The sequence below is a fragment of the Sinohyriopsis cumingii genome, chromosome 6 (genome assembly GCF_028554795.1).
Source record: "Sinohyriopsis cumingii isolate HCF-2022 chromosome 6, ASM2855479v2, whole genome shotgun sequence".
Lineage (NCBI taxonomy): Eukaryota > Metazoa > Mollusca > Bivalvia > Unionida > Unionidae > Sinohyriopsis > Sinohyriopsis cumingii.
In genome coordinates, this window is record NC_142966.1 from 126,347,187 (window position 1) to 126,370,841 (window position 23,655).

General features: G+C 35.8%; 1 protein-coding gene across 2 annotated transcripts in view; it reads left to right on the forward strand.

Moving 5' to 3' along the window:
• Nucleotides 1–23,655, forward strand: part of LOC149797906 (protein cramped-like) — an 84,752-nt gene that overhangs the window by 15,009 nt on the left and 46,088 nt on the right. For both annotated transcript variants that reach the window (XM_089962950.1, XM_089962951.1), the window contains exons 6-11: nucleotides 5,478–5,526; nucleotides 9,843–9,878; nucleotides 13,789–13,838; nucleotides 15,251–15,447; nucleotides 16,639–16,792; nucleotides 20,967–21,739. In XM_089962950.1, the coding sequence (XP_089819076.1) occupies nucleotides 5,478–5,526; nucleotides 9,843–9,878; nucleotides 13,789–13,838; nucleotides 15,251–15,447; nucleotides 16,639–16,792; nucleotides 20,967–21,739 (1,259 nt within the window). The remainder of the gene's footprint in view (nucleotides 1–5,477; nucleotides 5,527–9,842; nucleotides 9,879–13,788; nucleotides 13,839–15,250; nucleotides 15,448–16,638; nucleotides 16,793–20,966; nucleotides 21,740–23,655) is intronic.

Genomic DNA, 23,655 nt, shown 5'->3' on the forward strand with positions numbered 1-23,655 from the left:
TAACCTGGGTAATACAAATTAGCCACTGAGTATCTGTTTACTGTATGCAAGTTTTCTACCAGTGCACATGGCTTCTTGAGCCCTTGGTTTGTAAAAGCAGCACTCACATTGTTTTCACGTCAGCAATCCTTTTGATGGAGCCATGAATATAATACATGTACTTCAGTACCAAGTACAGTTTTGCCTCTTCCAGTAAATGTGTGGCTTTAAATCGATCAACTTGTTTTCCCATGTGACAGCTTTTGAGCTGTGAGTGATACTGTTCAGTGGCAAGTAACAGGGTGGTTATTTAATCTTGCTGCACAATTGACACAGGTTCAGTTGCCACCTCTAATAGATTCCCCAAACTGTGTGCTCGAAGCCATAGCTCAGTCTCTACATAAGTACCCACATAACAATGAGGTCAAGGAGAGGGAGTCATAAGATATTTATGATGACTAAACTACAACAGTTTACTAGTCAAGTTTTATCAACCATTTGTTTGTTTTATTTGATTGATAATTTGATACAAACAAATACAAAATAAGCAGTTCTTTTATTGGCACTTTGACCACCAAAGAAATACACTTTTGCTTGTTTTTCATGACAGTGTAAGCCTACAACAAAGCAGTTTAAATTTGTACACATTTAATACAATTTCCCTTTGATGGATACCCAAGTAACCAGTCATTAAGATGGTAGATGTTTGCTAAAATTTTCACAGCTCAAGTTGATGTGTCTGTCGTCTTGAAAGTGCCAATGGCCTGGGGTGTGGCATAATGCAAACAGCCTTTGATGTATCACAGTAATATAATCCAAATTGTCCTTGTCTGAATTCACTATATTCCAAATTAATGCTTTAGTAGAATATTGTTGAGCACTTTGTAGTTCTAGTGAATAATAATTTAAATAAATTATTCCAACCAAATTAAAAACTGAACACAACAGTAAGACTGATCATGACAAGAATGTATAAACCCATAGTAAACAAGATGATATACCCCTCTATTGACCTAGGTTGCAAGTACCATTTTCTGAAAGTACTCTGTCAACTAATAGGTAATTTCCAATCTGGAAGTTTCTAAGGTCAGAATCGAGACTATCTTTAATGCAAATTGAAGTAAATGTGTTTACAGTTAATAATGATCATCTGAATATTTGATCTACAATGTAGAAAAATATTAACTGTGTATTAGTTGCTTACAGGATAAGTCTTTCTGGTCAGGTGCAATATTAACTTGATTATTGACATGGTCCAGTACAAAATACAGATATACATAACATGTAATCATTAAGAAAAGCCAACAAGCAATACAAATTAAATATAGATTTTAAGCGAGTACATAGGGTGATAAGAAAGTATGCAGGGCCTGTGCTGGACTTTTTGTTGCAGAGTGACTTCTCTTGCCTGCCAGAGCAGAGCATAGTGATGGAACAAACTCAACAAGGTGAGTAGATAAGTTAGAATTTACAAAAGTACTTGCAGATGAAATTTTAATAGAAATTATTGGGTAAATTCAGCTTTCAAACTTGTTTTCCCTGTTTAGATTGTCATTGAATTCAAACCCGTTGTGGGGCCCCGAGTGGCCGAGTGGTCTAAAGCGCTCTCCGTTACGGATCACTGCCATCTCACCTCTGTCTGCGTAGGTTCGAGTCTCGGATTCAGCCAATGTAGGTATGTGAGAAAGCTTGCCAGTAGCTTCTCGTGGGTCGGTGGTTCTTTCCGGGGTTTTTCCGGGTTCTTCCTCCACCATTAATACTGGCCGCCATGTATAGCCTATCGTGTGCTGAAAAATGGCGTTAAACCCTACAACAACAACAACAAACCCGTTGTACCAATTTTCAGAGGTTTGCTAATCAAACATTCAAAAGTATAGACCAAAATTTATTATTACAGGATTGCAACATGTTGGCTTTATCCATTTGTTTGAAAATAACCTGATTTTTTTTTCCCTTCCCATTTTGGTGACTTCATACCAAGATTGTCAGTGGTCTTTTTTTTGTGTGTTGTTGACATGTTTTGATAGAGTTTAGATTCATTACTTTGTATTTTTGCCAGTGTTGTTTGTACATTTCTTTGTGTGTTCATTTTTTACCCTTCCAATATTTTGTTTCCCCCCACAATATCTTGAACCAGTTTAATCTGCTGTCATGAAATTAGTACGTCAGTGCATCTCAAGATTTGCTTAGCCATACCAAAACCTGCTTACTGGCATACTTACTGACCTACTTTGCATATGAGTGATTTTTTTGTTGTATTTTGAGCTGTTCATTACACATCCAATATCTTGGACTCTATTTCACCTACACTCATGAAAATTGGTATGCAGATAATCTGGGCCAAATTTGCACATTTGAGTGACTTGTATCTTCAGCTGGGTTTTTTAGGTGGTTTTTATTTATTTCTTAGTCTAAAAATTGTCCACCCTATTTCACTTTCACTTATGTAAATTTGTATGTAGGCGCATCTTGACAACAGTAACACTACATATCAAAACTAGGTCACTGAGATGTCAACTGCATGTTTTATGTGAATACTTCATTAAACGTCCAATATCATGGATTATTATATGCTCATTTTTTCTCTATTAACTTTACATTATCAGAATCATTCAATATTTTACGATATTGCACCCACGCACAGGACGTGTGCCCAGTAGCGTATTAGGAACTACTTTGTAAACAAATCATGTACATTTGCATAGAAACGCAATACGTTTTGGTTGATTAAATTTGTTTCTGAATGAACTAAAGCAGATGTTTCGTGGACTGCAACATACTAGCTGCTTTGCTTCATTCCACGTTAACTTTTTTATACATTGTTTCAGATTTTGCGACAGACATCAGATTTCATAAAATTGCTTGGTACCTACAAATAACATGCAAGCTATAAAGACATGAACTGTCTCCTTTAGCTGGTAATTAGAATGGCAAAAGAATGTACTTACAGTTTTACATCCAGAATTTCCTCAAAATGTACTCTATTAGTTCTGCAAATCCGAATTACATGAGCCATGTCATGAGTTCTCAAGCTTGATTACACATTTCGAAATTGTACTGTAATTTCGACTATATTCCAAGTGCAATTACATCTTCCTTACTGCACTCAAAATGAAATAGACATTATATTCAATAGCATCTTTTTGGTAATTGCAGTTGAAACACTTTTCCCACATTATGATTTCAAATAGTCAATGACACAACAAACACTTCCAGATGTGAACACGCTTCTCCCACGCTGCTTCAGTCCGATGTATATCATGTACAATTTGCACAGATGAATCCAGTCGCAAATCACAAATTTTCGTAGAATCAAAACAAAAATACCAAAATCTATTCATTCCAGATCAAATGGAAAAGTTGTTGCAATGCGCATTCATTCACAATATGACTGCAAATTTCAATTTTAACCTAGTCATGCCATTTTCTTTTGAAAGTTATATCGAGCACGCTACTAAGTTCAAATTTATCTGGGCGTAATTATGTGCGCATCAATAATGTTGTTGTGTAATGATGAATCTGTGCTTGTGTATTTATTTTGGAATACGGCATGCATTCATTTACCTTGTGTCTTATAGTGTATTTTGTTTATATAATTAAGCCTGAGGTAGAATAAGAAAATGAGCATATAATAAAAAGGTTATTGCATTTGTATGGGAAACTCATTTTTTCAGATGTATATACTGCACTCCCAAGGTCGTGCAGTATTCCATCTCATATTTTCCCATACAAATGCAGTAACCTATAAGTCTGTTTCATCAACACAAAATTTAAATATGTATAGTTGGAGGAGAGTAATTTGGCCACATCAAAGATAGGTTTACGTGACCTAATTTGCATACATAAGTGATTTTTTTAAAAACTTTTATTTGCTCATGTCATTGCATCCTCAATATCTTGGACCCAATTTCACTTGTACATGAAAATTAGTAGGTAACATTTTGACAGAAGTAAGATTCCAAGAGCAGGTAAATTTGAATTTTCATACTTTAATGACATTTATATTCATCTGTTTATTTATTATATCCTAAAAATATTGCGAATCCTAATTAATAATAATAAATATGGTATGTAGATCCACCATAGTAACTCCATCATAGCAAAACTAGGTCAGTTTGACTTTCTGTTGCATGCTTGAGTGACTTTTAAGTTTTGAGGGAATTTTCGAGAAGAAAGGTGAGATTTCCAAGATTGACATCATGATAGCAATATCTGAGGTCATATAGCACCATTATCATTTAGGATCAACTAGACATTACTTTTCATGAAAACCCCATGTTGACACCTCCATCTGTTGAGGAAGAGTAGTGATAACAAGATTTTCATAATGGCAACTGTGTCAACACCATTTTAATTCAGGACCAACTAGACATTGGGATGATGGAATATATGTAAAATTTATGTTAATCTTCTAAGAAATTGATAACGATGAGTAATAGCAAACTTGTGCTAATGAATGGATGGAAGGCAAGCAAACAATGGGTCATCCTATAAGTTCTGGTCTATGGGCGGTGAAGCCAAAAATTGCTTAACATTCAAAGAAGGAAACCTATAGTTTCGTGCTTGAAAGGTCATGATCTTAGTATGTCTAATGAGAAAGCAGTTTCTGCACATTCAGTTTACTTCAAGATTGCATACATTGAACAAAGGTCAAGTTCATTGAGACTTGTCAGTCCGTAATCTTAAGATTCAACCATGCTCTACAAGTGCCTTCACAGAGGTCTATTAAGCACTGGACTGGCTTCGATTATCCTGTAATGATACTCATATTATGGTCATAGCACTCTAAGTTGCAATAAATAAAACATTTAGGTAATTTAAATAACGTGTATTCAATTATTTATAACTCAAAATGCTCATTTGCAGGTGTTTCCAATATCAGAACACATATGCTGTCCTTTGCTCATGTACATATGGACCGAGTTCTGTGAAATTGACAATCAGGATCAGCTGAAGGTGTCAGTTACAGATGCATCACCACCTTCCCAAACATTTTTAATTTCCTGTGTCAGAAAATTGAAAAGTTCATGGCCACTACATATATCAATTATTGATGCTAATGATCTGCTATCTATTATATTCAGCTTGAAATGTTTATAGGTTGGAAATTGTAAACAGAGATAGTGTTTAGCGAAGAAAGTTAATTGGCTTGGAAATGGGGTTTCTGAAAGAATCAAATGTTTTTGTTATGCATATAATTTTTATGCATAATACTGTATATGTTGATTGATAAAGACACACATATGCCTTGCAGCATTTTGAATGGTGACAAACTAGTAAAATGTTAGTAACTATACCAACATATCGTGTAAATAAATCATTCACTTGCAGGCTCAGCTGTTAATTTGTACATGAGCGGTTTTTTTACCCACCTAGAGTAATATATTGATGGATTCCTGCAATTTAATCGTACACTTTTTACCGAGACAACTTTGTTTTAAATGTAAAGAATGTTAATTTGCTTCAGTAGTTTTAAAAGGATTCCAATAATTTTTCAGGTATGCAAGACAAGAACTGGCAGAAACTTAACAGTCTTGTATATACAGGGTAAGTCAAATATACATAGCATGCAAATTATATTTGATGTTTTCAGTTTCAGTACATGAAGATATAAACAAGATATATGTACCTAGAAATTGGTGATATTATCAAAAAAACTTTAAATGAATGCAGATTGAATGAAGAATGAATGCAAACAAAATGCCGAGTGAATTTGGTTTAAATGATGATGGCATTTATAAGAAAAAATGGCACAAATGCTGAATGTTGAGTGATAAAATGAATGTGGATTGAAGTGCAAATGTATGTCATTAATGGACTTTAACATATATTTTAAGTCAAATGTCCTTTTGCAATATAATCCAGAAATCAGATTGTTTGATTTGAAATAACAAGTTTGTCACCCCTTACAAGCCTTGACATCAACATTAATCTTATCAAGGTAGAAAAAACAACCACCATTGGTCAGTGGTTGTATTTGTAGAACCCTGTTTGAATGAATTAAAAAAAGGAACAAAAGTGCTGACAATAATTTTAAGCTATTTTGCATTATTGCATTTGTGGTAATATTTTAGGTACAGAATCAGTAGTTCTGTACCTTTAACACTCTCAAAGCAGAAAAACCATATGCTCAGTAAGTGCATTTCTAGTTTGTCCCAAACAAACAAACAAAAAATAATAGAAACAATGAATGGGAGCAATACACATAAAATCATAATGCATTTTTTGAGACTGAATGAAAAACAAGATGATAGCCAAATGTGATCGTGTGATGAATGTAAGCAAAATTCTGAATGTATTTTAAATGCAAATGATGCATAAATAAACACCTTTTTGATCAAATTACCTAGATTTGTAGTTGAATTTAACATTGTTAGTTCTACTGGTTATATACAGTACAATTAATGGAAATTGAAAATTCAAGGATCCGTATCTTTGCTTATTGAGTCATAAATTATTTGTTTGTTATTTAAACAAATTTATGCCATAAATACAAAAATTGTATTTACAGTTACCATGATTTATGGTTTTCAGAAATCTGCTTAAAAATACATATATTTCCACTTAACCGATTCGGCCCCGATCCCGTCTGTAGGTGTGATGAGGCTGTACCCTACTTCCAAGCTCTGCAGCATCAAGGTTATTTAAGATACACCAACGTGGGTGGTATTAAAAAAAAGCAGACAGATATAGCTCTAAAATGGTATCAAATAATCTGGAAGTTCTAGTTGCACTACAAAATACAGAGAGAAAAACCTCATTTTTTGGACCTGGGTTTTTTTCACCCAAAATTCGCTCGAGATCGGAATGCGATTTTGGGTCTGGATTTTAGACCTTTTGGCCTCAGATCTAAGGCATACCGGTCTTAACTGCACACAGACAAGTGAACCTTTGCAAAAACTAAGATAAGGTGGGCATTTGGAATAAATTGCAGTCTCCATACAAAAATGATGGGTCCATTAAGCAACACAAAAAAAAAATTTTTAAAAAATCCAACTTTTACCCTTCTGCTCATGTGCAAGCAAATTAGCCAATGGAAAATGATGTTTCTAATACAACTAGGCATTAGTCTCATGGAAAATCTGTTGAAAGCTGATGTATTACGATGTATCCAGAAATAGCCCCCCACATGTCTTTCCTACGCACATTTCAGGCAAAAACGACAAAAACCTCTGGGGCCGAATGAGTTAGGAATGATTTATGATTTTCAGGAACTTGCTTAGCATATTTTATTTTCAATATTTTATAATAGAAATCTGAATCTTTGCTAGGAAATGTTGTACTTAAAGTGAGTAGCCTTATTTTATTTTTAATTTCCATTGGTCAAGCAGAAAAGTGGGCCAACATCCTTCTCACCTTGTCACAGGAAGAAACAAACAACAAATACACAGTTGTCATGTTTTCTAAAAATATTATTGTGGTTGGCATCCTTCCTGTACCTGGAATGTTTGCTTCCCTGCAGTGCAATAGGTACTTCAGTAGTGGCAGACAAATTCCCTTTTGGCCTATCATGGCTCCAAGTAGGCCTAATGTATTGGTCACAGAATGGCTACCAACTTAAAAATAAAGTTGCCATTTGCAAACATTTGTTGCCAATTATGAAAAAATAGTGGACAAGAACAAAACACTATAAATTTTATTAAATTCTCATAAAGTCTCAGTTATTGTGTTTTGTTCTATTTGCTACTACCACCTTCAAAACCAAATGATTGTAAAGAAACTTGCTGCTTGAATGCCATATTTAAAAAATAGTGTTTAAAAAACGCCTTACTTTACTAGATGAAAACCCTGGCCACTGAATGGAATACTGTACCCTTATTGGTTGACTGAAAATAAGGTAATCAGTTGGCACAGCTAGTAACTTTGTTTGACCAATGAGAGGGCAGTATTCCATTCAGTGTGTTGTACTGCATATTACTGTATTTACCGTATATATTGGGACAGGATAAAATAATAATTTTTCTTCTTGAAGACAACTGTCATTCACTCATGACAAGATGCAAAATAACTTACCGACAGGACATCAAAGACAAAGTTGTTTTTTTTTTTAATTACAAAGCAATCTGACCTCAGAAGCTGACCTTGGTTACTTTTTTTTTAAAGGATATCAATACAAAGTTATTTTATTGCAAAGTATGCAGACATCAAAATCCGACTGGTTTCTTTTTTAAGTGTGCAAATTTTTTTAAAATAGACATTTTTTTGGATATACAAAGATGGCCAAGATATGGAAGCTAACTTTGGTTTCTTTTCACCAGTTTTCAAGTGAATTTTGAAAATAAATTGAAACAATGGAACAAATTTATAAGTGACACAATATTGTGCTTCATGCATGGACATCAGTGACCCAGCATCACGCAGAAGATTTGGAGAAATTAAAATCATTTGATGAATTCATGAAGGTTAGAAGAGAAGCAGATGATTTCATTGATAATATGACCATTAACATGGTTTAAATTTTAATGTACTTTGATCGCATTCCTGGATGGACTGATGATAAGATGGGGGTCAAAAGTGTGAGAATTAGCAAGACTTGTGTAGATTTGACCAAGACTGACTTCAGTCTTTGCAGTTTACACTTCAGGTGATGTGTTGCCTCTAACAATTTTTTTCACTGTATGAGAAAGCTATAAAAAAATGTTCATGCACCGAAAGAATGGATCGTACATATGCAGGAGAATGGTTTTGTTGATGAGATAATACTGCAGTGGATTGAAGAGTTTTATCTCAAGTACACAGTTTTATATTTTTTTAAATAAAATTTCAGTTTGTGTGCATTTTCAGACATAATTTTTTGAATGATTTAAATCTGTCCCACAATTTATGACTCGAATGATGTTTTCCATGAACAATGTGCACCAAAAATTACTTTTAAAATTATGGTGTCCCTAATTGTTAATGGTGTCCCAACATTATTGGTAAATACAGTAAGTAGGCATGTGATCATGGCTATGTCAAGGGGCAGCATGGGAAAATTGTCCGGCATTCCTTAAAGGTATGAAACTAAGCCAACTTTGGATAGACATGAAAGTAAAATACCTGAACTAAACATCTGTACCAAATTTATTACACTACTCAAAATGTAAAGAAATATGAAATGTAAATGAAATATCAGCATTGGTTCTTCAGTAGGATGTGTGAGAAGTGCTCTCCTTTGTAGTTTTTGTAATGGTAAATGTTTGATAAGTAAACTGCAAGCAACAACAGAATCCTTTTTTTTTTTTGTTGCTTGTATCACTTTTTGGTGACTGATCTGCAAAATTGACTCAACAATTAGAACTTTTGGTCAAAATTCAGAGTAATTTACTTGCAGATTGGAGCCCTGACTATTATTAATTCTGTACCTAACAAACTCATCTTGAACCTAGTTGATATTTGGTTTTATCTGAGGCTGAGAAATGACAAGCCTTCAGTTGACTAAGCTCAGGCTTAGACTCTTGCTCCATGTTTTGATGTTTGACACAAACAGTCACTATCAAATGATCAACTTCTGCTTGCATCATTGTGTTTTTATGACTCTTCAGACATTTCAAAGATTAAATGGCACATTCGATGGATATATCCAGCTGTTAATGATCTGACATGCAAATGCTGGTACTATATGATTGGAGACAGGATGAGGAACTGTTAGTTCTAGTGCACTCTAATGAATTTGAGGGGACCCAAATTGAGTCAGTGCTAGATCAGAACTTGAATTATAAGCATACATCTTAAGGATTTTGGTATCCACATATATCATAATGAGGTGTTCTGGTATGTGATTGAAGTAGCTTTTCACATTTCTTTGAACCATAGTTCTGGACAGATTTTATGGTACTCATCTGTAAAGTTTGATTTTCATGAAAACTTTGTTTGCTTTTCAGATACACAACAGTAAAAGTGCAAGGAAAGAACTTAAGGTACCATCATATAATTTCATTTATATGTGTTTGTATATGTGTGTTTCCTTCAATCCTAGTTTTATTTCTTTAATTATTTAGAAAGGAATGTTCTATAACTGAGATAAATCTCTTGTACATATATTTCCATGCAAGTTTGTTGTTAATGAAGCACCTGTTGGTAAGAAATTGTGTAGAAGATGCTGTATATTAGTAAAGAAACTTGCTATGAACATATGATTTTAATTAATCTGACTATGATCGACCAAAATTTCCACTTTGATGCATTTGAACAAAAGTTCCAAGCCCATATGATCCTAGTGTCCTTTAAAAACCCAGCTGATTAGATGCTGCATGGTCATGCTGTGACACTGAAACATTACAGCACTATGAGATGTGTAATTTAGTTGAATCAGATAGTTCTGGTTGTCTGATAGCCTTTATTTTTAAATTGATGATTCATTTACTGATCAATTAGGGAATAGAATGCTAGCACAGATGCTAAAAATTACACCCTCTCCATGAAACATTTTTTCCATAACACTGAACACTGATGGGCAGGGAATTGCCTATTATATTTTTTTTACCTTTTCATCACAAATACATTTCATTATCATAATTTATTATGAATATGTGCACTACCTTGCAAATCCAGCCATCCATAACTAATAAAGACAATTGTCATGTCTTTTGGCTATTTAGCAACAGAAGTGTGAAAAAGACATTTGCTTGAACAAGAATGCTCTTCCATTGATTAGAAAAAGTGGCACCAAATCCATTCATTTCATCAGTTACTATAACTAAAAACAGAAAGCATACTTTTTCTTGAAATCTCACTAAGACCAAATTGTTTTGTGTGTTATTATCAGTTCAGCAATTCTTTGGAGTTTTCTCTCCAGTTAAGTATATTCAGTTATGTTTCTTTATCAGTCCTCATTGCCAATGAATATTTGACACCTCATGATATGATAAACATGTTGAATTCTAGTCCAGGGTCTATAGTACGTATTCATTTAAATACGAAATTGGGGAAATGAGAGTGCTAAGCATTAACAATTATGGATGCAGATACCCCCTGTATTGCTGCTGGTGCTGCAACTTCCTTGCTGTTGAATCTCTGAAAACAAAATCCTAGTCCATTCAGTATAAAATTTAGCGATCCAGGCCATCATGCACACAGGGCCGACCTTGCCATTGTCCTCCTTGCTGTAGACGGAATTAGTCTTCGTGGCTTTACGTTTGGGGCCAGGACTTGTTACGATTGCCCTTCTTGACTGGTGGTAGACATACTAGCAATGCATGCACACCCTGATATTGGGTAAAGTGATCTTTCCAAAGGTAGCACTGGAAATTTTGAAGATGTTGACAGTTGTTGTTGTTGTTGTTGTTGTAGGGTTTAACGCCATTTTTCAGCACAAGATAGGCTATACATGGCGGCCAGTATTAATGGCAGAGGAAGAACCCAGGAAATCCCCGGAAAGAACCACCGACCCTCGAGAAGCTACTGGCAAGCTTTCTCACATACCCACATTGGCCGAATCCGAGACTCGAACCTACGCAGACAGAGGTGAGATGGCAGTGATCCGTAACGGAGAGCGCTTTAGACCACTCGGCCACTCTGGGCCCCTGAAGATGTTGACAGACCACACCAGTTCCAGCAGAGCTTTGACTTGTATCTTTGAGTTCTGGAACCAAGTTCAGTGATCTTGTGTGTGTGTGATTTGGATTTTAACGTAGCTTTAACAATTTTTCAGTCATATCACTACAATGTCTGCAGTGTGGCAGTTCATAGTGATGTCTAGCTCTGTGGCATCATGCCGTAGACATGTAACATGATGTCCCACCCAGTCACATTATCCTGACACCAGGCGGACTGATCCTAACACTAAACTTTAATGCTGAGTGCTAAGCAAGGTAGCTTTTAGTACCATTTTTATAAGACTTTGGTATGACTCGGCTGGGGATCGAACCCCATGACCTCCCACATCAGAGGCGGACACTCTAACCACTATTTTTCCCAGTTCAGCATCTAGACAAGCCTGTTTCAGTCTTGACTCAGACTAAGATGCCTTGTATAACTAGCACCAGCGTCAGTGAAATACCAGGTACCAGACACAGTTTTGGGGACTGTCACTGGTCCCAGCACCATCATGACCAAGTACCAATTATGGCAGCACCCCTTTCCTATTGACACTCAGCACCAGTTCCAGACTATCAACATTAATGCACATGCTTTTTCCTGTCAATGAATCAGAGTGCCATCCAATACTGATTGCTCCCCTCATGTAGAAAATAATCATATACTGTTAAATTTAGCAGTAGAGATTTCCAGAAAAACCCTACCATCTCACCAAGTCATGCAACTAAATGCAGGTCTTCCACCTGATCTCATAAATGCTGAACCTGGCCCATATTAAACACCTTAGGGTTGTTCCATTTAAACATAAATGATACCATGGGGAGGCAGTTTAAAAAAAATATATGCCAGCTGTTCTTTGATTTAACAGAATTCATATTCAGATAATAAGAAAATTCTGAATTGCATCAAGGGGTTAGTACCCCACTTTAAAAGTGCCTTCCCTGGGTCCCATGTATGTTTGAAATGGAACAGTCCTTAGAAGGAATTGGTTCTCATTGGTAGACAAAATTGTCTGGGCAGGAAAACCCACCACTTTGAAAGTCTATGAGGGGAAATGAAGAATTTTGTGCCAGTAGTGACGTCCATGTATTGTTTCTTGATCAAAACTCTTTGCGGTTATCCCATGATGTGTTGGTTTCACTTGTGATTGGAAAGGGCAGGCTCTTACTCCTGTCACAAAACTTTCTGTAACTGGCATCTACAGAATCGCATTAGGGATCTTTTTTTGTACCTAAAGCAAACTGAGCCAATCAGAAGAGGGTGATATTGCTTATTCTTACCATACAAAGAAGGAAGGGATGTTTCAGCACAGGATCTGACAACCTGGATACATTGAGTTATCAGATGATATGCATATTGGCTTATGAGGTTAGGTCAGTCACCACTAGCATAGTATTTGAGCTCATAATCCAAGCCATGTAATGAAGGTCAGAGATGACAGGCTCTACTTTTTTTCGCAGAGACCTTTCATTTCAAAGGGTTCGGTCTGATCAACATCAGTAGCACAATTATTTTCAGCAGCTTCTTATTATTGTACTGTATTCAATGGGGTGAACATTTTTTCTCCAAACTGCATCCATGCATTATGCTAACCCTAGCTTATCTTACAACTCAAAAGATGCTTTACACAGACTGGATACAGGGCCAACTTTGGAGTAAGTGAATGTAACTACGTCTTCCTCTTCACATAGACTGGATACAGGGCCAACTTTGGAGTAAGTGAATGTAACTACGTCTTCCTCTTCACATAGACTGGATACAGGGCCAACTTTGGAGTAAATGAATGTAACTATCTCCTCCTCATCACATAGACTGGATACAGGGCCAACTTTGGAGTAAATGAATGTAACTATCTCCTCCTCTTCACATAGACTGGATACAGGGTTGACACTGGGGTAAGGGAATGTAACTCTTTCCTTCTCATACCTGTTCTTTTAATTTATTATGATCGGGTAATGTATTTGAAGAAAGAGTCACTTACCTGATTGTAATAAAGACAAGCTCTCCATGCAGTCCCACCCATGGAATAGAATGCACTTCTCCTCCAGTATTAGTTTACAGATTGACAGGATCTGGTACAAGTTCTTTAGTCCAAAGAAAGGCCAGTCTTGTCTGACTTCCACCTTGGCTAGTTGATGACTTTTTAGCACTCCTGTTGCTGAAACAAGCCAAAAGACATGGCAAATATCTTTTCTAATCTGTAGGTTGGTGGATGAAATCCAAATGTATTATGTTCATATAAATATTGCAGAGAAATATATTTTACTCTGAAATTTGGTTTCATCATTTTAGAATCAGGACCCCAGTGTGCCAGGCACTCAAAAGACTGCATAATTTGGAAGGTAATTTTGACATTTTAAGCATTTTTTCAAGGGAAGTCATTTTATTACCCAAAAAAAACATAGCAGAAATGTGTGTGTGTGTGTGTGTGTTCCACAACCCTCTGAAGGAATGGATGAATACCCAAACTTTAGGCATCTACCACTGGCTGTCAGTTATTTATATGTTTGTAGATAATCTCATGGAGACTGTTACATAATTACATATGTTTTGCTTGTGAAACTGAGGTGATGTGATACCCCAATACTTAGATACTTGGACAGTTTTAATATGCTGTAATCAGCTGAAAATATTCTTTGAATAATTTCTCAGAATAAAGTGATAAACGAGAAAGAATCAGTATTACAGAATATCTGTGCTTGCAAGTGGACCTAGTAATCTTGGTTCTGGCAGTTTATCAGTTTGATGAACATTGGTGGAATGATTGAGAATGATGTAGGAAGAAATGGTTAAAGGGAAAATCCAGTCTTCTGACTTGTTATCGATATCTTTATTCTCATTTAATATAAAGCCATTGTATTAACTAATATTTTGTCTCAGAAAATAATGTAAACGATTTTAAGAATTTATTATTTATGAATTCTGCTGTATCTGGTCTTTATATGCTGGTAAATGTGTATGGATTTGTGCATAATAGGATTTATAACACTACCTTTATATATGTGTGGTTTTTATATTTATGTGGTTACCATAGCAAGCTTAACTGTATTAATAATGGGACCTGTGATGATCACAGAATTGTAACCTGAATTTTATCAGGAATACTTGTTATGCCCCCCCTCCCCCAACTAAGGGGCATATAGAGCTACCTTTGTCATTCAGACTGTCTTGCAGTTAAGTTTTGCTGGGTATTTGTGTTCAGGAATACGTTTCATGGTTTCATTTCCAGTTCATTCTTCCATTGTATATTTTATACCAATAAAATAATGAATAGCCCTCTTATAGCTGTGAGAATAAGAAAAGAGGGCAAGCAATATTCAAATTGATGTGGGGAATATATCAGTAAACACTGTTCTCAGTAAGATCCTTTTCCTAATGTTAATAAGGTATACCTGAAGTAGAAAGGTATTGATTTTCCTTTTTCTGGTTAGATGAAGTAGGGACTTGATTATTATGCATAGTAGGAGTCATCGTAGGTGTTAAATGTTTTGAAATAATAGAGAATTTATAATCTCAACAATTTAAGCATCAACTTTTTATTTCCAACTGATCAGATGTTTCCTAAAATGATGGACCACAGCCCTATTCCCAATCAAGCCAGAAAAATTCTAGGAAGATGTAATTTTTTGCTTTGACATTTTTGATAAAATCAGGAATGAGAGTAAACGCATATTTACACAATATAATGTAATTCCCTTTATTTTTTAGAGCCCATATATGTACAAGATATAATGTAATTCCCATTATTTTTTAGAGCCCAGGAAGGACCAGACAGCTAAAGTGCCAGACTCAGTCCAAATTGAACTTCTTCCCAAGACTAACATGGCTTGGGCGCAGGTTCAGGACTTGGCTCAGAACCCACGACTACGCATTGTCCTCAAAACCAAGAGGAGGCTTGGATCTGTGATATCTTATTTAGAAAAGAAATGGCAACCACATAGATTAAAACTTGTATCCTTGTGTGCTTTTGTATGCCCCACCACGACTGTTACCCTATACATCAGTCTGTCCTGCCTTTAAATTTCATGTTTAGGTCATTTCAGGCAATGCTGTTACATCTGTATTTGATGAATACATTGCTAGTGTATATCGTGTTGTATAGACTTTGGTAGATAACTTTTATTTGTTTGTTTATTATTGACATGCAGCCTGTTTTTGTAGTACTTCAAGGATGCATAAACTTCATAAGACATCAATACATCATTGTTGCCATGAACAACATGTAATCCACCTGAGACATCCATGTTCTTCAGCTTGAAAGTCTGGAAACTCTCTTTTAGGCAAGATGTCAAAATTACAGCTCCACCAGGTAGCTCCCCTGTGACCCCTGCGATTGTGGTTCAGTGATCTCAACTTGTTGGTCCATGATTTCAGTGTATTACTGCTGTTGTTAAAGCACAGGGGACAGCACTCAGATTCTCCAGCATCATGCTTGGGTCATATCAAATTATCAGGCAACAAATTTTCAAGCAAGGTTGCAAATGCATTCTTGTGGCTAGATGGCAGTCAGTTTGCAAGGTTTATAATGTCACGTGGAAAATTGTCTGACTTGGGTACATTAGGACATGGCATTGATCATATATCTACCTGACCTTTAACTGCTGTTGCAGAGTTTCTTTTTTTCTTCTTTTATTTTAAATGAACAGACAGAGCTGGGACGTCAATAGTTAACAAAGAAGAATGCTGTTTTGGAAACCCCCTCCCCCAAACCATATTGGAAAAAGTACTTTGAAGTCACGTGTGAAAGTGAAAAGCATAAAATAATAACATGATTTGCTGAGTCTGATGCAAAAAAGTGAAACTTGAAGAAATTCAAATTGCATATATATTTTTCTCTACCTTTGTACCCATTTATGTGTGTAGCGGTAAAGTAATAAATGGAGAATATTAGTTTTGTGTAACAAAATTTTTACATGAAAACTTTGAAAATCCTTGATAGGGCCTTAAATAAAAACCGCAAGACTATGAATCATGCAACTACTGTCAACAAGAGGTAATTACTGGTGTAAATTGCAGCTCATTTTGCAGTATATTGTGTTGTTTTGAAATTATTTAATTTTGATAGAATGAATTTCACAAGTCAGACATTGGATTTTCACATCTCTGATCCCCATGTTATTGATTACCTTAACCTGACCTCAGAAGGACAAGATGGATGTTAAGGAGGACCCAATTAAGGAGCTGAGAGTGTTCCCTCACAGGGCCACCGTTATAACCCCCATTACAATGGAGGCAGCTGAAGAACCCAAGATGAATTTTTCTCTTAACTCCTTCATTGAGACAATGACAATGCAAAGTAAGTAAGACAGATGAAGAAACCTACACTCTTTTCCACCATTTTCACCTCCATAACAGTAGATGCAATGGAGAAACTCAAACTTAACTTTCAGCTCTTTAAGACTGATGAATATTTTACATCCCAAAATTTAAAGATTTGGGATGGGTTGGGTTATGGGCACTTTCAGCACATAACTGGCTATATCATGATGAGGAAATGAGAGGCAAGTTTCTTCTACCCCACTCCGCCCCCATTTAAAATCTTCAAACTGAACATTCTAGTGTTTGCTGCTATTAATGTCTTGGTTTGAGGTGCCCTTTTAACACAATAAATTGAGCTTCAGATACCTTCTGACCTGGCAAAGCACATTTCAGTTTCTTTTCTGGCCATACAGAGCATGCATTATGTGTCCTTATGACTACGAAAATGAATGCATGTGCCCTTTTGACTGGGCAGAACCGTTAGGTACTTTTCTGACATTGCAATAGGATTCCCTTCAAACCTAGTCAAGTGAATTTAAGGAGATGACCTTGGCACCTAATTTACTGTTTACTTTTTGAAATTTATAGGAAGCACTAGGCATATATATTCAGCTTCAAATGGGAAATAAAAATTGATAGGAAAAGTAGAAATTCATTGTAATAATAATCAAATTACTAATAGATCCAAACTTTTGATAAGGATTTAATAAATATTTAATAAAAATAAATAAATAAATAAACTCTACTTTCTTTTAAACTAATTGCTTTATTATCCCACCTGGTCCCATGTCATGAGTACATAAGTAATTGCTATTTTAATTTTCTCAGAACCAAATTTGGAAGAAAGTATTGTTGGATGACAGGCTTTTAGATTAGACAGTACTGGACAAAAGAATTCTGGCATGAAAGCCTTTCAGGTTTATATAAATGGTGCCAATCCACCAACAAATATGACCATAATTACTTAAAAAGGGGCCCCGAGTGGCCGAGTGGTCTAAAGCGCTCTTCGTTACGGATCACTGCCATCTCACCTCTGTCTGCGGCGGTTCGAGTCTAAGATTCAGCCAATGTGGGCATGTGAGAAAGCCTGCCAGTAGCTTCTCGTGGGTCGGTGGTTCTTTCCGGGTTTTTCCGGGTTCTTCCTCCACCATTAATACTGGCCGCCATGTATAGCCTATCGTGCTGAAAAATGGCGTTAAACCCCACAACAACAACAACAACAACAACAACTTAAAAATTGAAGAACCTTTAAATGACTTGCACAAAGCACTGAATAGAATTGATCAAACTTGATAGAAAGACTATATGGAATTTGATCAAACTTGATGGAAAGACTATGGAATTTGATCAAATTTGATAGAAAGACTAGGGAATTTGATCAAACTTGATAGAAAAACTATAGGGAATTTGATCAAATTTGATAGAAAGACTGGAATTTGATCAAGCTTGATAGAAAGACTATGGAACTTGATCAAACTTGATAGAAAGACTGTATGGAATTTAGTCATACTTGATAGAAAGACTGCATGGAGTTTGATCAAACTTGATAGAAAGACTGGAATTTGATCAAGCTTGATAGAAAGACTATGGAACTTGATCAAACTTGATAGAAAGACTTTGGAATTTGATCATACTTGATAGAAAGACTGCATGGAATTTGATCAAACTTGATAAAAAGACTGGAATTTGATCAAGCTTGATAGAAAGACTATGGAATTTGATCAAACTTGATAGAAAGACTGTATGGAATTTGATCATCCTTGATAGAAAGACTGCATGGAATTTGATCAAACTTGATAGAAGCATCCTGGCATGATACGCTTTCAAATTTATACAAAAGATGTTCTGCCATTAAATGTTGCAATTCATTCTACAAATAATAAAATCTTTAAACAAGTTGACAGGAAGCATTCTGACCTAGAGGGCATTCACACTTTTAAAGTTGATGCTAATCTGTCATCAACTTTTGTCACTTTTCCTATGTAGTAAAAAAGAGAATAACCCAACTTCTTAACGAAAAGCAGTTTATAGAATTGAGCAAATTTGTCTGTGTCCAGGAACTGAGGGTCTTTGGTTTTATACAAACGATGCCGATCTGCCATCAATTGTGAACACTGTTGATAAACATAGAAAAACGTTTCTGACAGCTGTTTAACAGAATTTGACTAAACTTTACAAAAAGTATCCATAATAAATGGCTTTCAGAATTGTACAAATGATACCAGTCCACCATCAAATGGAGCTGGCATTGCTAAAATGACTTATCAGAAACTGCTCAGCAGAAATTTACCAGATTGGACAGAAACCATTCTGGCAATGTCTTTAAAAGAGAGAAAGAATGCAGACTTGCCATCAAATATGGCTGCCATCACTAAATTGGAAAATCATATAAACAACTTTTCAGAAACCACTTAGCAAATATGACTAAATTCTACAGAAATTATTCTTGCATCTTAAATTGATGCATATGACGCTAATCTGCCATCAGATATAGCTGCTGTTACTAAAATAAGGAAAACCTTAAAAAAAATCAATAAACAGACTTTGATAATAATGTGACAGTGTCATAGCTTGAATGCATGTCAGATTTATTCAGATTGTGCTTTTCTGCAATCCAATTTGGCTGCCATTATTAATGGTAGAAAAATAATTACACAATGTGATCCAAACTCACCTCCCCCAACAGATCTGACCTACTTTGACACAGCATCTTGGGATATGGCTTTTCAGTTTTGAACAATTGATTTTGATATGCCATCCAGTATGGATGAAGATACAAAAACAAAGGAAACCTTGAAATGATTGTTTTCATAATACGCAGCTGACAACATTGAAAGAAATTTGAACAGACAGCCCGCTGCTTACCCAAATGTGCTGGATTCATGTTAGTATCAGTGTTCATCTGTTTTTTTTGAGGATGCAATCATATTGCTGCTTGAAGGTGAAAGGCTGATTCTGGATGTGTCTTTAATTTCCTTTTCTTATCTATATTTCTAATGTTAATATGATCGCATAATGTATTGAACAAAATAGATAAATATAAAGTAAATTACATTTCTTTCAGAAATTTTACTTGATCACATTGAAATGAAACCCTCCAAACCATTGCCATAAATGTGAGCATCATCACTGTTGGTTTTTGCTCAAGCTTAAACTGAAGTACATTTGATATATGGTAGATACATAGCAGGTTCAGGGGCCCCGAGTGGCCAAGTGGTCTAAAGCGCTGTCCATTAAGGATCACAGCCATCTCACCTCTGTCTGCATGGGTTCGAGTCTCGGATTCAGCCAATGTGGGTATGTGAGAAAGCTTGCCAGTAGCCTCTCGTGGGTCGGTGGTTCTCTCCAGGGTTTTCCCGGGTTCTTCCTCCACCATTAATACTGGCCGCCATGTATAGCCTATTGTGTGCTGAAAAATGGCGTTAAACCCTACAACAACAACAACAACATAGCAGGTTCAAGGGGAGGTAATAAATATTCTTGTGTTTCTTCCTTCTCTCTCTGTCTCTCGGTCATCTAAGTGGTTAGAGCATCTGCCTCAGATGTGGGAGGCCGTGGGTTCGAACTCTGGCCAAATCATACCAAAGACTTATAAAAATGCACTAGGAGCTGCCTCGCTTGGCACTCAGCACTGGTAAGCCTGGTGTTAGGATATGTGACTCGATGGGACATCATGCTACATGTCTGCAGCACCATGCCCCAGTGCTAAACATCACTATAAAATGGCATACTTTAGACATTGTAGTGATATAACTAGAAAATTGTTAAAGCTGCATTAAAAATCCAAATCACATACACACACATACTGAACATGAGATGATGTTCATGTCATTCCTGCCTATATTACATGCTTGACATATGCAGACCTTTTGTGGCTTGTAAAAATGTAAATCTTTGAGATATTGTATCTTCCTCATATGTGCCATTGGGGTTGAAAATTTGTGCCAGAGATTTGGTAAGATTCATCCATATCTCAAGTGTCATTTACATTGGCTAGATTTACCTATTGCACTCAGACATGGGGAGGATTCTGATATAAAGAGATATCAAATAATGGAGGATGACAAGACTTTGTAAGACTTGTCCTTAGCACAAGCATTTATTTCCATTGGCTAGATTTACTTAACCCACCGATAGGGGTGGGGGTGGAAAATCTCTGAACTCTTAATTGTGGATTTTCCAATTTTTACAACTCTTTTCTGACTTTTCAGGTCCTGCATCGTCCAAAAGTAAGAAAGGAAATACATGTGGTGACAAGCTAGAAACTGCGTGTCTGGAGAATTCCCCACCAGCTACTGATTTGGCTGTGATACCAAACAAAGCAGTAGTCAAATCTACTGTAGACTGTCTGAAGTCAAATGCTACTTCTGCTGAAATTGAACAATATCTGTCAGAATCCACAATTCCTTATTCTAAGATGCAGTCAGTAACAAATGGTGTTACCATTATACATGACAGTGTTGCTCTACCATGTTCACCTACTTGTGCAGCAAGTTCTATAACTGAACTCAAAAGTGAGGTTAGTGCAATGGATGAAGATGAAAATGCCATGTTCCCTGACAATCCTCTGTCCATTGAAGCAGTACCATCTGTTTCATCCTCAGTTAGAAACAGTATAGTGGAATCAGTGATGGACAATCAAGATTTTGTGAATGTAACGGATGATAATGTTCCAAAAGCATCACCAGATTGTTCTGCAAATGAGAAAGACAGGAACGTTATAGCAACTGATTCTAGTCAAAACGACAGGGATAGGTATTATGAAGAGATAATGAAAAATGGTTGGAACCAAAATATGGCAGAGAATATTAGTGTGGCTGAGCTTTACATGTTGTTTGGGAAAGATGGCATCATTCGGTTTGAGTATGAATGGTGCAACAAACGACTTGTCCCAGGGGAAGAGTGCAATATTTTGAAAAATTTAACCAACATGCTCCGTAGATTGGTTAACCTTGCTACAATTGAATTCACAGACTTTAGCAAGGTATATAATTAATTGGCTTTGTTTCACATCTTAATTAACAAATCATTATTTATTGCAGTTGGAAAAGGAATTACAATGCAGTTTATTGATTCACAGGGTAATATATGCCACAGTGTTAGAATAAATTTATGTGCATTTACTTTTTCTGTATCCTTGTTTGTAAGGCAAGCAGTTCCATGGAGGCTTGAGGTTGTTTTGATGTGGGATGAATACACAAAGGTGTAAAACTATAGCTGTCCCCACAGCACATTAAACTTTGTAAGGAGATGGATCTTTGTGAGTAAATATCACCGCATCCTTGTTTGTAATCACCAACACCAATCAAATACTATTAAGTGCTTCCATGGTTTTGGTTAGAAGGTTGGCTCAGGTTCATATCTTTAGTATAGACCATGCCACAGGCATGAAATTCAGTGTCATTTGGTATGAAATGGCCATGATAATTTAGTTAGAAAATGTAACACTGAATTCACTAGTTTTAAATGGGTGCTGTATGTACTCGCTTATAAGTCAAGCTGAACTGCAAGCAGTATAGACCCTGATCTGCATTATGTGTCATCAAATCCGGTCTATGCTGTTTGTTTCACATGTTACTTTAATAGACTGCATAGACCCAGATCAGCTGGTGCATTATCTGGCAGCAGATATTGGTCTGTGCAGTATGCAGTTTGGCTTTACTTATGAGTATATACAGTGCCAGTTTTTGTGGATTATAAAACCAAAATGATCAACGGTCATTTTGTGAAAATAAGAGGTCCTTGTCCCCAATCGACAAATTTAAGTTCCAACAAATTTAATGTTTTTCTCAAAGCCACTAAAATTGATACCCACCAAAACAAATGAATTCAAAGTAGATACATGTACTATATAAGCCTTGTCCATCTGCAAACTTTAAGGCTGATCTGTCATCACATAATTCACTGGCAGATCTGAGTCAGTGCAGTTTATTAGTAGTAATCAGAACAACATGTTGGCATGTTATGCAATGTTAGATTAAGGTCTTTGATGTTTACTAGAGCCAGGTACCACAAATTTTGTACCACAGTATACTGTGGTATATCTGAATGTACTGTGATATGTACCATGGTATACCACAATTAATTCAGGGACTAAGAATTTATTGTTCAAAAGCAGGTACCAGGCACATTTTTTGCTTGTTTAATTTCTGTTTTACAATACGTGGAAAAAGTATCTTGTTCTGATGTATAGCAAAATGACACCATATTTTGTCCACGATATTATTTGGAAAAGATAGTTATTATTTTGAGATAAAAGAAAAGGAAATATTTTAACTCAAAATAAAATCAGTTATTTGTGCTTAAGTTGCAATCTAAAAAGTGTAACTTAAGATGGATGATTACATTTACATTATAAGCTGATAATGTGAAAGACATTGTGTTGAGAGCCTAATGATAATAAAATAGGCAGCGTCGATACTAAAGCCGACAGTTTTCTAGCTATCCCATTGTTATAATAAAAAAGCAGTTGAATTTTTAGTGGGGTGCCAACACCCATGCAAGTCATGTCAGAGAGGGCAAATAACCATAAAATAAACTTTCTCATCAAAAGAGAAATTACGTCAAGTTCAGAATGAAAAGGAGTGCACTCCTGAAAATAATGGGATGATTCACGTTCTTAAAAAGGAATGCATTCACATATGCCAATAAAATATAAAACGTGTTTCTGTTTTAATTTGGGTTTCTTTTGTGTTTTGTTATTCCAAATTTTTTTTCCAAAAGTTCGATTTGGCCTATATTTCACATTATTCCATTTAGCACCAGCATAGGCATATGTGACACATGTCAAACATGTGATTAAAGGGTCATACACATAATAAAATTTGTCATATTCACCTTTAATTTGTGATGGTAAAATCAAATGTTTTGGAACTATTTTTGTCATGAATAATGAAAACT